This window comes from Cryptomeria japonica, chromosome 11 (genome assembly GCF_030272615.1).
Source record: "Cryptomeria japonica chromosome 11, Sugi_1.0, whole genome shotgun sequence".
Taxonomy (NCBI): Eukaryota; Viridiplantae; Streptophyta; class Pinopsida; order Cupressales; family Cupressaceae; genus Cryptomeria; species Cryptomeria japonica.
In genome coordinates this window covers 342860106-342875459 of record NC_081415.1, presented here as the reverse complement: position 1 = coordinate 342875459, position 15354 = coordinate 342860106, and the positions used below count along the sequence as shown (strand labels likewise).

The window sequence follows — 15354 nt, the reverse complement described above, 5'->3', positions numbered from 1 at the left end:
TATTTTTGGGAACACCGATGGGCATGAAAATTGACTTTTTCCTAAATTGGCAAAAAATACTACAATATGGAATGGTAAAGATTTATTCCAAACAGTTTTTAATGAATCTACATTGTTCCATAGTGTAGAGATTTGAGCAACTTTAGCTTTTGCCAGTGAAAGATGTTAGTTTGTTTGGAGAATGAATCTATACAATTCCATAAGCCAGCGGTTTGAGCCATTTGCCCACAGAAGATGTCAATTTGATGAGAAAAAGAATGCAACGTGAGTGGACAACTTCCAAAACTTGAAAAATTGGTAGATATTAAAATTGAAACACCTAACACAATCGCTTCCATGTTTCCTCTCATTCTATTTAGATGGATTTCCATAGAAAGTAGATCAACTCACACAAATAGAATCATGTTATAATAGAAACGTGTTCACAATACATTGCAGTCTTCTTTTTCCATTGATCTCTTATACTAGTTAGAGAGCATCGTTTACAAAGATACACTCTTTTGAAAGAAATATAAATTGACATTAGTTGTTTTGACTGTTTTCCTTTCCATCCTAGCTGATTACAAAAGTTCATGTACAAAGTCCCGAGGAATGGGTATTCTAGAATCTTCGTGGGTTATTATAGAGCACACATGGATACAATTCAATGAGAAGTTACATTGAAAAAAGGTCTGATATACAGTAAGACTGATAATCAATATACTTGAATATTTATTAGTTACAATTTGGAGGTTTTAAACATTTAAAGAGTCCTGAAGGAGGTTTCTTGGGAGCAGGGATAGTCCTTATATCCACAAACCTGACTTCCCCAGGATTAAAAAATAGTTCACTGTGCCTGCAATTAGAAAAACTGGAAAAGAGGTAAACAGATGCATCTGTGGAGAGAAAAGAAAGCACTTTATAATGCATTTCAACCAATTTCATTGCATTAACAAATTTACAGAACTTTTACCTACGGAGATCCAGTCCAGTCAGACCTGCCTGAAGAATTGTCAAGTTGTCTGAATCGGGTGAGATAATGATGACATTCTGACTGGAATATTGTGTTTCCAATATGGACATGAGTTGTGTCACACGAACGTATACATCAGCAACACTTTCATTTGGAGTTCCGTCTGTGAAAGGAGGTGGCCTAGCATTTGGAGAAATTAAATCTGCTGCATATATCTGTTCAATTTAAGCATAGCATATCACTCACTAACTGCTTGAAAAGAAGAAAAAAGAAACAGAAAGATGTTCCATTCCAGAAAACTATCATATTGTTTTAGCTTATAAATGAAAGTTTATGTAAGCTGCAAGTCAGCATTAACTTGAATAGAACTCCTAGAATGCTGGCTTCAATGAACAAACATCAATATACCAGTTAAAAAGCTAATGAAGATGAGAGAATGAAACAAATAATTTCAGGTCAGCAACCATGATTATATTTAAGACAAGAACATGATGTCATTTCACTTTTCACAACTAACAGAAATAATATTTTTTTAAGGGGGCCCAGTCATTATATTTTGAAAAGGTAGAATTAAATATTATTATAGGGCCTATGCTGTGTTACCTGTTCAGGCCCTGCAGCCTGCTAGTTCAGGTTTGGGTCAGCCTGGATACAAGGCCAAATCTAGGGACCATCCAGAGTCCCACCCCAAACCTGCACGTCTGTCCAGGACAAACCCAGGTGTACCTGCAGCAAATTTGGTGGGAAGTGATGCCCAAGCAGCAAATTTCAGATTTTTTTAATTTTTTTGACTGTTTGAGTAAGAAGCCCGAAACGCCCCCCAAACCCTAAAACATGGATTCCAATACATGTTAAAGACAAAAACAAAGTCATTTCTCATTGTGAATGCAAAACAAAAATATCATTCATTATTGCTGAACTTTTATTCTTGCTTGCCATTGCATGAATAGAGCTGAAGATTGATTGGTGAATGTTCTAAAGTGGTTGGTTTGCTATTCCTATGCATTAACTCTATTAACATGGAAAAATGCTTGCTCATTATAATTACTTGGTCTCTATTGAAAACCCTAATGCCCTAATATGATGAAAAATGGCAGTCTAAATCCGTTGCAATTAGGCACTCAAACTCAAATCCTATTGTTTTCCTCTCCTTGGGTACAACCTCTACAATTGATGGTGTTTTCCTACAAACTAAACCTATTAATTTCCTTTAAAAAACACTCCATGTTGATGGCTTGCATAATTGAATGCTATACAGGAAAATTTGTTTTTCAAAAATGTTTATCTAATTATGCATTCATAATAATATCCTCCACGATTTAATTCATTTTAGCAATATTGTTGAGATTGATCAGCTACTTACATTTAATCATTCTCAAATTGTGAAATACATCATTAATAATGATTTCCTATAAACTGAACATGTCTATTGCTTTTTATGTTCTTAGGTAGTCCATATTCAAAAGTGCTTCCTCTCGAGATAGGTTAAAGGTCTAAAGGATTAATGGGTCATTCTACAAAGGACAAATCCGTTAATTTATTTAACCTATCTACTACTACCATTATTAGGTCATTTTTCTTTAAGGTAATACATTCTATGCATTCCCACTTATTAATCAATATTAGCATTGGCAACGAGTTTCCAATTGTTATATCCTAACATTCATTTTATTCATTACATGCATGTTAATGTCCTTTCATTATGTTTTCAATTGTGTGCTCTTAATATCATTCTATTTAACTTAATTTGCTTCTTTCTTGGTGATATAATTGATAGTGATCTCAGCTACATAAATTTAACCTGTCCACAAATGTTGAAATATATCTCTAGTTTCCTATGAATATAAGGTGTCTATTGATTATTATGTCCCTAGGTATTGGTATGAAGTGTAAGGTCTTATGGGTCATCCTATAAACAATGAATTTTGTTTATTTATCTAACCTGTGTATTACTACCACTGTTAGGTCCTTGTTCTCCAAGATAATAAATTCTCTGAATACATATAGCTTAGCTTCCTTACACTGTTTTCACCTACATGGCTAGCAAAGAAAATATATTCAACTAAAAAATGATTTTGTTTTTTACTACAGCACTGTTTGAGTACTAGTAGCATCTTCTTGTCATTGAGGATTTTCTTCTCTTATCTACAACCCTAGTACAAACTCATTTTCTGTTGTGGATTGTTAATGTTTTAGTATTCTTGACCATTTGCTTCTTGTTTTATCACAAATTTCATCCTTAAGTTCTCTTTTTCCATTAAGATTAAATTTACATAAGACATTACATTTTTACTTGCTTCATAATATAGTGGCTAGACAAGAACCTAGAACTTGCTTGGTATTCATGTATAATAAATATGTTACAATATTCCAAAATTAATGACTTCAGTTTGTTTATAGAAGAAAACTTAGAAACCTTTATAAAGAAAGAGACTCACCTGACCCATTTAATGCCCCTCTCCTTTACATATTCTTAATACAAATTTTAAACACCAAATCTAAATAAATTGCAAACATTTAAGACATGATTAACAGAAAAAAAAAATTGAGGGCTTAGATTTAAAGAGGTACTCATCATAAAGTTGTACAACATATTCGCTGTAGCCTTACACTCTTCCATTCAAAATAAAGCAGGAATTGCAAATGAACTAAGTGACAAAGTTTCTTATGACGCTATAATTAAGTTCTTCCTTTCTTTATGACATTTAGTGAGTTTAAACACTCTTATTGTTGTATCTACACTATAGATCCATTAGGCAAAAAATATTTTAATCATCAATGTTTAAGGCATCAACTCGACAATTAATGTTATGACTGAATTTAACAATAAGCATATCATAACTTCTTGCATAAATGACATTTTACATAAAAAGCATATATTTTTCCTCTACATCATAATACTCACGTAAAAATGATATATTTTTCCTCTGCATCATAGTTACTCATTTCTATATAGATTATTTTCCTACTGAAATTATATGAATTCATTTCCAAAAGTTATGACCTTGATATCCATAAAAAAGTCCATACAAAGCTTTTAGTTCTTAGAGTCTTACTTCATTTATATCATCCAGGCTTCTTCCTTCATATTTTCCCAAGCCACGTGCATCCAAGAAGCTATATTCTGGGATAATATGACTGCAAGAAAAACTTGGTAAGATGAGACACCAATACAAGAAACAGTCACCATTTTGACATGGCCAAATGTATGCTTCTAAAAAATAATAAGAAAAAATGTTATGGACAACAAGACATTCTACAATAGACTTTTGCTTTCAAGAATGAAGAACAACTACGAAATAATTCCTTCTATTAGAAATTTTACTCAACCAAAAATACTGTTATAAGTTAAAGTTATATTTATTCACAAATTGAAATAAGTTGACAGTTCCTTCTAATTATTTAGGTTTTAAGTCTTATCTCTAACGAATCATTTAATGGTAAGTTTAATCTGTAAAACATTGTCACAATCATGCTCTGAATATATTTTTACAAAATGCACCACTCTAACAGAAAATCATGAAACATTAGGTTTGTATGATAAAACGCTCAAAAATATAAAGACTTGAATCATAATACAGCTGATTCACCATTTATAGAGACATAGTACAATTGGCATAACCCTTAATGATATTCAAACCCATTATTGCACTACTATTATGTCATATCCCCTTGTCATTGTAAGCATGTTTGGGACCCACAAGTCCATTTCTCTACTTCTTAGTGGGCGAGGGGCAATTGCTAGAGAAGTATTTATTGGTGAGGATTTCATTCATTCATTTGTCCCAAGCATTTTTATGATGTTTTGATCATTTTCTATGTTTTATGTCATTAGTTGGATAGAGGCCCTCATTGTCAATCTCCTAATGGGGGATTTACCCTAAAGGGACCCTTTTACTATTGATATTACTCATTGCCCTTAGATATTTTTAACTGTACAAGTCTATTATAAGTGCCCTAGGAAAAACTTGTTCCTACTTGTAAGTTCAATTTTGTATCAGCCACTCCATCCACAATTAGGCCTTGCTCATATTCCAAGTATTTTATATTTATGTATCCTCAATTAGGCCTTGCTCATATTCGTAGTTTACAATGTGAACAACTGACTTTAATTCTGGATAGACTCGGTGTATGTGATGTGATAATGCTAGTAATCACACAGGTACTTACGCTTATGAACACAATTGGAACGTGTAATCAAGATTAACCTATAAAAAAAAGACAAAAGGAATAAAGTGATAGGAAATCTAAGCTAACACCTAACGATGTAAGAATTGATTGTTGACTTGATAACTCCAAACCAAGCTTTCCTTTGCCATGAGGAAACAACTATGTAGATGGTGCAATCTCCTGAGAATAAAGCGAATGATTTTCATATCACTTATGCACACCAACACCATGTACAATGAGCATAAAGCAATTGAAGTTAAGCTTTCAGTTAAGTTTATTCAAACCATGCACTACAATTTGCAATCAACAAATTCCAAATGGTATGAACATTCGGCTTCACCATTCATTAACAATAAGATCTTCCATTCATCTAATCATCTAAAACTTGAGAAGTAGAAACAATGCAACATGTAGAAACTTATACAATGATCCACCATATCTTCAATGAAATCAAGTATTTATTTCAACAAAGCCCGGGCAACGATTTCTTGTCTTCTCCTCCTACTCTACTACTAACCGCTAACTCTCAACTATTAACCTTTACAAATGAGAAGGTAAAGCCTTATATAGATACCCCCATTACAATGAATGGCCCAAATTGATTGTGACTCAATGGCCGAGATTACATGATGAAACCCTAATTAGGGTTAGTTGCAACTAACTCCATTTTGACCAATGAAAAAATTACAAGATTTTGCACATATGTCCTTTGAATGTGAACCAATAAGAAAATAGATTAGGTACATTGAATTTTGTGTTTTCACATGGGTAGTTATCTTCCTCATAGGATGAGTCAAGTTCATTGAACTTGGAGATATTGACATGGAGTAACTTGATTGGTTGATGACGACTAAGTGCCACCACATCCTGCTTATCTTGCTAATCATCACAAAGAAGTCTTTTCTTTTGGGCAATATCTCTTGATACTCAACATTTCCAATTGCTTGATGTGATGATGATAGATCATATTCCCAAATTGCATCATCCTTGGTGATCAAGTTTCTAACTTTGCTTAAATCTTCTAAAACTATCTTGTCTTGATCACATTTCACCCTCACATCCCAACATTGGAAAATTCACCTTCTTGTTATGCATTTCAACATCATGTTAGGGAATTCACCTTGTTCTCTCTTTGCCGATGTTTTTCCACTTTTTGTTGTTATATGGAGCCTAATCAGACTCGGGGGTTAGATTTTCCCTACTTTTATCGACACAATTTCCCCCCTAATTTTTCGACGGGGATTTGGGGGCAGTGCCCCCAAGATGGGGTCAAGGGGCAGCGCTCCTTGTCGCAACATAGGGCAGGGTCAAGGGGCAGCGCTCCTTGTTGCGGCTCAAACGACTTATTATATTATAAAGGCATCGGGTGTTATTTTTCTATTGGATGACATATTGTAACCCTAATTTTTGTAATAGACATAAATCTTGTTAAAACGGCTAAGGGTTAGGGTTTTTAGCAGAGAATTTTGTAGCATTTTGCAGTGGTATTGAATTGCAAGGGATTGTTGGTTGTAATCGGTTCAATTTGTTGGATAATAATATTGGACTCTTTGTTTGGTGGACGTAGCCCGAGTTTCGGTGAACCACATTAAATATTGTCTCTTCACTGTTATTATTTCTGCGTTTTTCATTCCTCTTTAATATTTATCTGCATATAATTGGTATTTTCTGCATGCAATTCCTAACACTTTCAACTCCGGAATGTTGAATTACTTCCTTCCTTAGGCATTCTTCATGGCGTTTGGAATTCCTTGTGAAGTCTCCTTCGTGCTTGGGCCAATCTTCCTCTTCGCATTTTGAAACTCTTGAACTTGAACACCTTGAATTGTCATTGTGCATCCTCTTTTAAGTCTTCTTTAAGTTGCATCTTTGAGATCATGATGATGGTGATTCTTGACTTCATCATTGAAATGTGGATCTTGTGTTTGCCTTGGAATGTAGACTTACCTTGAATGTGTTGAATCCTTCATCCTCACACTCCATGCACCTCATTGCTGGGCTCAAACCTGAAAAGAACAAAATTTGAATTAAGAAAAATGAACTCAAATTCAACTTACACATCTTTAAAACAACATCAATCACTTTTGAAATCTGATGTTCTTGACTGAAATTTAACTTTAAATCAGATCTGATTTTTTGAGTACGGTGCACAAGGTGATGAACTGGAGTAATTCACACTAGATCAAACAGAATTTGCCCTTCCTCTTCAAGCTGGAAATTAATTTGTTTGGCAGATCGGCAGATTTGAAGATCAGGATTAGGTCAAGACAGGTTTGTACCACAAAGCAGCAATTCGCTCAGGAAAAAGGCCCTAAAAAAACATTGAATTGGGTCTGATTAAATTCCCATTAGGTCTGATGAAAATGACCTAACTTAGGCCTAAATCAACTCGCCTTATACCTGAAGAAATTCGCATCACATTGTTGACGTGTCTAAAGTCCCATCGCTGCAACTCTATCGGACCAACACAAAATAAAATGAAATCGCCGAGTATCCTATCCTCTCTTGTATAAGGAAGCCCTAATGCTTCTTTTAATCGATCAAAGGGGGCAACCTCAAGGTTCCAAATGTCAGTTCTTGACTGCAGGATAACTCAACGATCAATGTGTTTTGCTAGGAGCACAAGGGGCCTTACGTTTTGCAACAAGCTGGTCTGCTGCAATTCTCAAGCTGCGAAATAAAAGCAAAGGAGAAGGGTTTAGGAAACCTAAGATTAGCCAGGCTGGTATGCGGGTAGACGGATTCAAAATAACCAATTCCTGCTTGGCTAGAATGGCTCACAACCTCGCAGAAACGATGCAATCTTCAAAGGGACTTGGAAGATTTTCATATTGCAAATGCATGGCTAAGCACCCAATTCTGGCGCAGCTCAGACGGACACCTGCAATTGAACTAAGCACGATTCAAAGGCTCAGGTTAACCCTACAAAAGAAAATACAATCAGTATATCCTCAATGGTATGAGCCTGAATCCATCAAATACCTGCACATGCAAAACAAAAAGACTATCTAAAATGCTGAAAGAAACCATGCAAACAGAAGAAAAGAAAGACAATAAACACCATATTTCAATGTTCATATATTTGCTTCAGTTGCCATTACAACAATTCTGCAGCATCTCTATGCTACTGCTAAAATTTAACCTCTACAAAACTCTAACCTATTCTAACTGAAATCTAACAGCTTAACTGCCCAAAAAATCTAACCCTTTACAAAGAGAGGCATCTTGCCTTTTATAGAATTTACAATATGAATCGATGGGCAGGATGGATTGCATCCAAGGGTTGCAATCTGCCTTCCAGAAGTTGGCAGCTTTAACCCATGCCCACTCAATTTTCAATTATCTACCCAACCACTATCTCAACTGTCTACAACTGTTTGGCTTCAATTTGGGTCTATCTTCAACAAGGCTCACAGGCAGCTCTTTACAATAAACAATTTCAGTTTTTAAAACTGAATTTCTGGAATTAAATCCAGTTGTGCCTTTTTCTGAGAATGCATAATTTGGTAGCATTCTGAATGTTCTTAGGTCTTTGGTCTCAGTGGTGGACTTCAACTCGGGGTCCAGAGGCACGCTTCCCAGTGTTTCATCGCTTTGGTCCTTGCGCTCTGCAGCGCATTCTTCTTTCGGCGTTGGTCGTGATCGCATCTCATTTCAGGCTTTCTTCTGCTTCTTCCCGATGTCGTTCTCCTACGAAAAATCAATTTCACCTTTAATCAATCAATTTGAAAAACTAATTTAAATTAATTTGACAAATATTAAATTTTAAACAACGCCGGGCTTTGTCCTATGGAGTTTGGGCTTGAGAAGCTCTTTGCGAAATGCATCTTTAATGTCTCTCCTTTCATCAGTTTGGGTGAAATAGGCGAAATTCAAGATTGATTTTAAATCATAATTTTTGTTTATTGCAAATTTTGGGCCGCAGAGGCCTTTTTGCAAGATTTCGAATTTCAAGTTAAGGCCACTCCTTTTGAATTTCAGGCCTAAGGGGCCTTTGTGCGATATCAGTTGAAACCCCTTTATCTTTTCGGCTTAAACCTGTGGAAGAAAATCGGCCAATTGAGGAAATGTGCGACTTTTTTGTTTTGCCCATTTTGGCCTAGAAGAGGCTTTGCAAACTCCAAACCTTGTTCTACATTTCGGCCTAAATGCCGATTTTGCAATTTTTGAGTGTTTGGCCTAAATGGCCAAGATGCACGACTTAGAGCTTGCTTTTCATTTTCGGATATATGAGCCTTAATGCATGACTTTAAACTCTTGACCCTTTCTTTAATGGTTTTCGAGCCTTCTAAAGAAGAGTTTTATGTGACTTAGACCTGGCTATAGGTTTTCGGCCTATCACGAGAAAATGTGCAAATGTGAATCCTTTATCATTTTCGGCCCTTTTAGGCAACTTTACACGAACTCTCCCTTTGACGCCCCAAGACTACAATTTTCGGGCTCTTGAAGTCTTTTGCAAGCTGATATTACTTTCGTTTTGCCTTCAATTTCGGCTTATTAGCCGCTTTTGCAAGACTCCCCTTCACATTCAGCCCTTTTAACGTTTTTGGAAGTTGCTTTCAAATTTCGGCCTATGGGCTTTTTTTGTGAGATTTGCAAATGCTTTGGTTTTCGGCCAAATGAGAGGTTTTGTGGGAACTTGCAAACCTATCCCTCTTTCTCCATTTCGGGCTTTTGAACCAATTTGAGAGTTTTGTCTTCGGTCTGTGATGGAAGATGGCGCAAACTTTAGGCACCTTTCGGCCTACAAGGAGAGAATTCGCGATTTCTTCTGGGTTGTCAAGACATTTTCGGCCAAAAGACACCTTTTGCATGATTTAGTTATGCGCGACTCCCTGATTTACTTCAGGTTTCATGATTAAAATGCAAGGTTTGAATGACGCCTTGCCTCCCTTCACATTCTTCGGGCCATTCACCCAAAATGCGAGATGTTCTTTATTTCGGGCATATTGGAGGTTTTTGCAAGATTTAAACTAAAGTCATTTTTCGGGTTATTCATGAACTTGTGCGATTTTAATTTCAATGTTTTCCTAAAGTCATTTTTCGGGTTATTCATGAACTTGTGCGATTTTAATTTCAATGTTTTCCTATTTTCACTAGCCGATTCTGGGAGTTTTAGACGTTTTCGGTTAAAATGGATACATTGCGTGATTTCCTTTAAGTTCGTTTTTGGCCTAACGAGGCTTTATGCGCGATTTTGCTTAACGTCTCCATGTGTGACTTTCACGAACTGGGCTTTTCGGCCTATGAAGGAGATTTGCGAGCTATTTGCTAATTTCAGGCTTTTGCCTTCCTTTGTGTTGGTGTTCGTTTTATCATCTACCAAACATTAGAATAAGATACCCAAAGGTATTCTATCCTCTCCTGAAAAATCACTACTGATTCCAAGGTCTTTATGTGCGAACAAGCGACTTTAGTGGGATAGCTACTTGGGTAGTGTATGCTGAAAATCTCAAGGGGGGCTTACGTTTATGAATGTCTTTAAGCTTCTAGACTTAGATGGATTTATCGATTTTAGGCTCTTTCTGTTTTTGGATTTTCGAGATTTAGACTTTCAAAAAAAGGACAAAGGGATAGGGTTTCAGAAAGCTGATCTAATCCTACGAATTCTAGAGACGGTATTAACTGGGTCTTCTCGGGAAACCACACTTTATTCGACACACTGAGGACAACTACACAAAGCGGGTGCAATCTTCAACGGGTTGTGCTTATGATCGGAATGTTGGCATGCACAAAGGATAGGCTCAAACTAACTTTGCACAATGAGATGGAAATCATCCATTCACCAAAAGTATGAGCATAGATACACCCTCAATTAACACTTATCAAATCCTTCATTCAATTCTAACAACATGAAAGCAAATCTAAATTAACTTTAACTAAAGTGTTGAGGAAATTGAAACCATGCTAATCATTCAAACAACAGAGATTACAAAGCCTTAAGAGAAAGCGCACATGCAATATATTATTTGAAAATGACCTTCACGCAACAATATGTCAAAAACCTCACACACTCTCCAAATGAGAGGAGGTAGCCTTATCTAGTTTTTCAAAAATTAATGAACAGCCGAGATCAAACAGTGATCAAGGGCCCCAATTGAAAGTTACAAACCCTAATTAGGGTTTCCCAAAACTCTATCAATTTGAATGAATGAAAACATTACACGTGGCATAGTTACCATTCTCACTAAAGTATGTGTCTAGTTTCCTTTTCGGATAAATCGGGTTCATTGAATCTAGGTATGTTGACTTGGAGCAATCTGATCGGCCGAAAAGATGACGAGATGCCACCGCAGCGTGAGTCACTCTTAATCTTGCTGAGGTGGTGCAGGAGCAGGTACGAGAGCTGGATCAACTCCTTGGGGTGGTAATGGACGTTGTTCCCTTCGAATTTGTGCGTCAATGTGGTCAGCAATTTCTAGTTCATCGTCAAGGATAAAACACATGCGATGCCAATTAGGATAATTTCTTTTTACACTCCAGGCTAAGCTGTATAACTCTATGACGATGTTTTCTTGTTCGTCGCTGAAATCCAAGTCTGGCTGAAGTACTGGATGAGGTTCTCTGCCTGATTCAAGAGGAATGATTGGCAGGCCCATGAAGTTCGGAAGGAAAATTGTTGAATTTCTTAGAATAATTTCTTGTTGACGACTCTATGCTTGCTTCTTTGTGGCTCCAACTTATGTTGCGCGAGAGGAGGGTGAAAGATCTAGATAACCCCTTGCAAATATGATCAAGTTGTTCGGACATTCGCTGCGATCATGCCCTCCTTGATACCCTGAAATTTGGAGAAGAATTTCTCCATGCCTTCATCATAATTGAGGAAATTGGAATTTTCTTTTTGAAACATTTCCCATACTTAGCCAAGTTTTGGCTATCTTCACGCTCGGATGAACGTTGCCCGTGAACTTGTCCTCAATCCTCCGTTTGGCTTGAAACTCCAGCTGCGATCTCTATGATGATCGTGCTTCTACTACCATTTGCGACCTGCAAAACCAAAGGAAATTAAGTTAGAAATCTATCTTTTAGTGCAAAATTTCAAAGGTTAGATGGCAGAATACTTTGATCTTCCGATTTCTCAATACCTTTAGCTTTGAAACAAGCTGTGAATACTTAGAAGGTCATGCTTGAAAGAAAGAACGCTCAATCCAAAATGATCCTCTTATCAAAATTTTGGATAAACCCGATGAAGACACCTCCAATACACTCAGAAAATTTGAGAAAATTGATAAGTCTGCCACCAATCAACTTCACCTTTGACAGAAATGAGAATATATAAGGAACAAAACTCAGAAAACTTAGAAGTTTTGCCTTCTACTAGTTGATTGGACTCCAAAATCTGCATATACTTGATAAGAATGAGGTTGAAAAATTAAAACTCCTTCAAAAGTTCGTTCAATCTGCAAGAGATCACCCTGCAACACCTCCAATCTGCAAAATCTTCTTTGAAATAACTCTCAACCTGCAAAATAACACTCGATATTACTCTTAGCTTACTCAAAAAGTTCGAACTTTTGTGTGAGAATGAAGAAGTAAAGAATGTATTTGAAATGAAGTTCAAATCTGCAATTAGAAACATCAGATCTTTTCCAATTCATGTTTCTAATTCTTCCTCAGTCCATTGTATCCACAAAGAAAGTTTCCATTTTATACTTCAGTTGGCTTGTCATCTCCTTAAGTTCGAAAACCTTATTCTTGTGCAAGTTTCTAAATTGATTTTAGTTCTGATTCGAACTGAATCCTCAAGATTACATCCTTAAAAACTTTCTATATTGGCTACAAGTTCGAATTCTTTGTCAATCTTCCAATATTTCCTCTTTGAAAACTTTCTATTTTGGGTTTTAAGTTCGAATTGCTTCTCAAGTCTGCAAGATTCCTTATGATTTCCATTCCAAAAACTTTCTAATTCAGTTAGCAATTCAAATTCTTTCATGGATTTGATGACATCACTTGCATTTTAAACTTATTTTCGAACTTTCTGTTGACTTTTCTTGACTCCTTAATCACATGGCGGACTTATTTGGAGTGTTGGCACAAGTATTGGAACTATATCCCAACATAGGGCGGACTTTGAGCTGGCCATGATGTTAGAAGGGCGGACTTTTGAGTTCACCTTTTGAGGACTTCTTCAACATAGGCATCATCTTTCATCTTGGGCGGACTCCACTCACTTTGAAACCATCTTGTATGTCTTCCAAGGCGGACTTTTGCTTGCCTTAGGCTTACCTCTTGCTACTCTTAACACCTTCAAGGCGGAGTTTGATAGATATGCTTCTTCCTTCATCACCTTAGGCGGACTTTTGAGAGGCTTGCACACCACTCAACCATCATCTCATAGGGCGGACCTTGTTCAACTTGATACCTTTGGCACATGAAGGCAGACTTTGTTAGTCTTAAGCACCACTCACCTTGCTTGGAGGGCGGACTTTTGGTAGCTCACAACACTACTTACCTTGGGCGGACTTTTTAGCTTATGCTTCAAGGCGGATTTTGGGGTTCATTTGAAGGGGCGGAGTTTAGAGTGTTCAAGAAGGCGGACTTTGGGAATCCAACTTATTATCTTCTCAATTGGGAGGGCGGACTTTTTAGCTTCCACTTGCCATTCACCATATCCCTGGGCGGACTTTTTAGGCATCTCCACAGGGTGGACTTCTCAGGTCTCTCCATAGGGCAGACTTTTCCTTGTTCACTTCATATGCCTTCCTTCTAGGGCGGACTTTTGAAGCATCTCTATCATCATGCATGGGTAGACTTTCTAGACATCTTCATCATCATGCATGGGTAGACTTTCTAGGCATCTTCATCATCATGCATGGGTAGACTTTCTAACACCATCATGAGGGCGGACTTTTGAGCTATCATCTTGATGCTTGGGCGGAGTTTTATGCCTTCACCAAGGATGGAGGAGTTTTTAGGCTCTAGGCAAGACGGATTTTTGACATCTCCACCAGCATGGCGGACTTTGAAGACATAAGGAGGGCGGACTTTTGGAAGACCACCTCTTTCATGTTTGAGTATGGCGGACTTTCATGACTCTTCTTCAAGCATGGCGGACTTTTGAATGACTAACAAGACGGAGTTTGAAGGCATCTCCAAAGGCGGAGTTTTGGAAGACCACCTCTTGCATAGGGCAGAGTTTTGTGCTTCCTCCAAGGCGGACTTTAGAGACATTATCAAGTATGGCGGACTTTTAGTCCACCTCCAAGGGCGGACTTTCTTTGCCTTAGACTACCTCTTTTTTTTTAATCCATAAGGCGGACTTTTGAAGGCTTGGCAACTTCATGGATGGCGGACTTTTGAGCCTTCACCAAGGATGGAGGACTTTTCTACTGCCTCCATCATCATGCTCTCTTCACAAGGCGTACTTTTCATCACCTGCCATAACACTCATCATCAATCATTAGCCAGACTTAGAAAATATTTGGAAAACTTCAAAATTTCACCATCTCTTTAATTTTAACCAGATTAACTTGAGATTTGAAATCCATACTCAAGCAAACAATCTGAAGCATCCTGACCCCTAAAATGTAGGAACTTAGCTTTTTAGGCCAAAACTTGGAAATTTTTGATCACGATCGAAGTAGGTCAGTGGTACCAATGCAAACCCTAGGTCCCCACTCCGAAAAAGCAAAAAGAAGGCATCCCTAAAAAACAGGGAAAACTTTCTAAAAATAGCCGTATCGGGGATCGGGCTAAAAATGCCAAAAATGAAACTTCCTAAAAAATAGGATAAAAGCAAACTTTCTAAAAATAGAAAGTTGTTCAAATTCGTCCAAATCAATTGCGTTCTTCGTCCTTTGGCCTTTCTAGGCACTTTGACGGTATCCGGACTCTGTTATCGCTTGGCTTGCAAAAACTGACTTTCAATCCTTAAGACTCAAACCGTTCAAAACTGACACACTTGGCAAACTGAAGCGAAAGGCCACGAGACACTAACAAAAATCCTAGAAAGCAGGAAAAAAGGGAGGGTCCTCATTTGCAATGGGGCGATGTGTGAAAAAGGTCACAACACTTTGCACGATTTTTCTCCTTCTCCCATTTTGGCCTACTAAGGATTATCGAGAGTTTGACGCCCTCTAGGTTTTTCAGCCTGAATACTTGTGCGATTCAGGAGTTCATTAATCTTTTTAGCCAAAAAGCCTATCGCGTGAACTTAGATTTTGGAAGATTTTTCGGGTATGAAACTTCCGAACTTTATCCTTTTGCTCATTCCGCTATGCGAAATTGGGTTT

General features: G+C 37.2%; 1 protein-coding gene across 1 annotated transcript; it reads right to left on the bottom strand.

The window, feature by feature from the left end:
- Positions 1-386: 386 nt before the first annotated feature.
- On the bottom strand, positions 387-8770 carry LOC131860206 (uncharacterized). The gene is made up of 6 exons (XM_059214585.1): positions 8605-8770; positions 7070-7128; positions 4278-4290; positions 4009-4166; positions 978-1167; positions 387-875 (listed from the first exon to the last, which is right to left on the bottom strand). Exons 1-6 carry the CDS (start codon positions 8768-8770, stop codon positions 715-717), a joined length of 747 nt encoding a protein of 248 aa, XP_059070568.1. The 3' UTR covers positions 387-714.
- Positions 8771-15354: the final 6584 nt, after the last annotated feature.

Bases quoted from the DNA above. Each gene is read 5' to 3' on its own strand.
- LOC131860206 (XM_059214585.1), bottom strand. From the start codon at position 8,770: ATGCGATCACGACCAACGCCGAAAGAAGAATGCGCTGCAGAGCGCAAG. The intron at 7,129-8,604 runs GCACAACTGGAT...TGTTCTTTTCAG, and splicing joins TTATGCATTCTCAGAAAAAG to GTTTGAGCCCAGCAATGAGG. The intron at 876-977 runs GTCTGACTGGAC...TTCTCTCCACAG, and splicing joins CTTGACAATTCTTCAGGCAG to ATGCATCTGTTTACCTCTTT.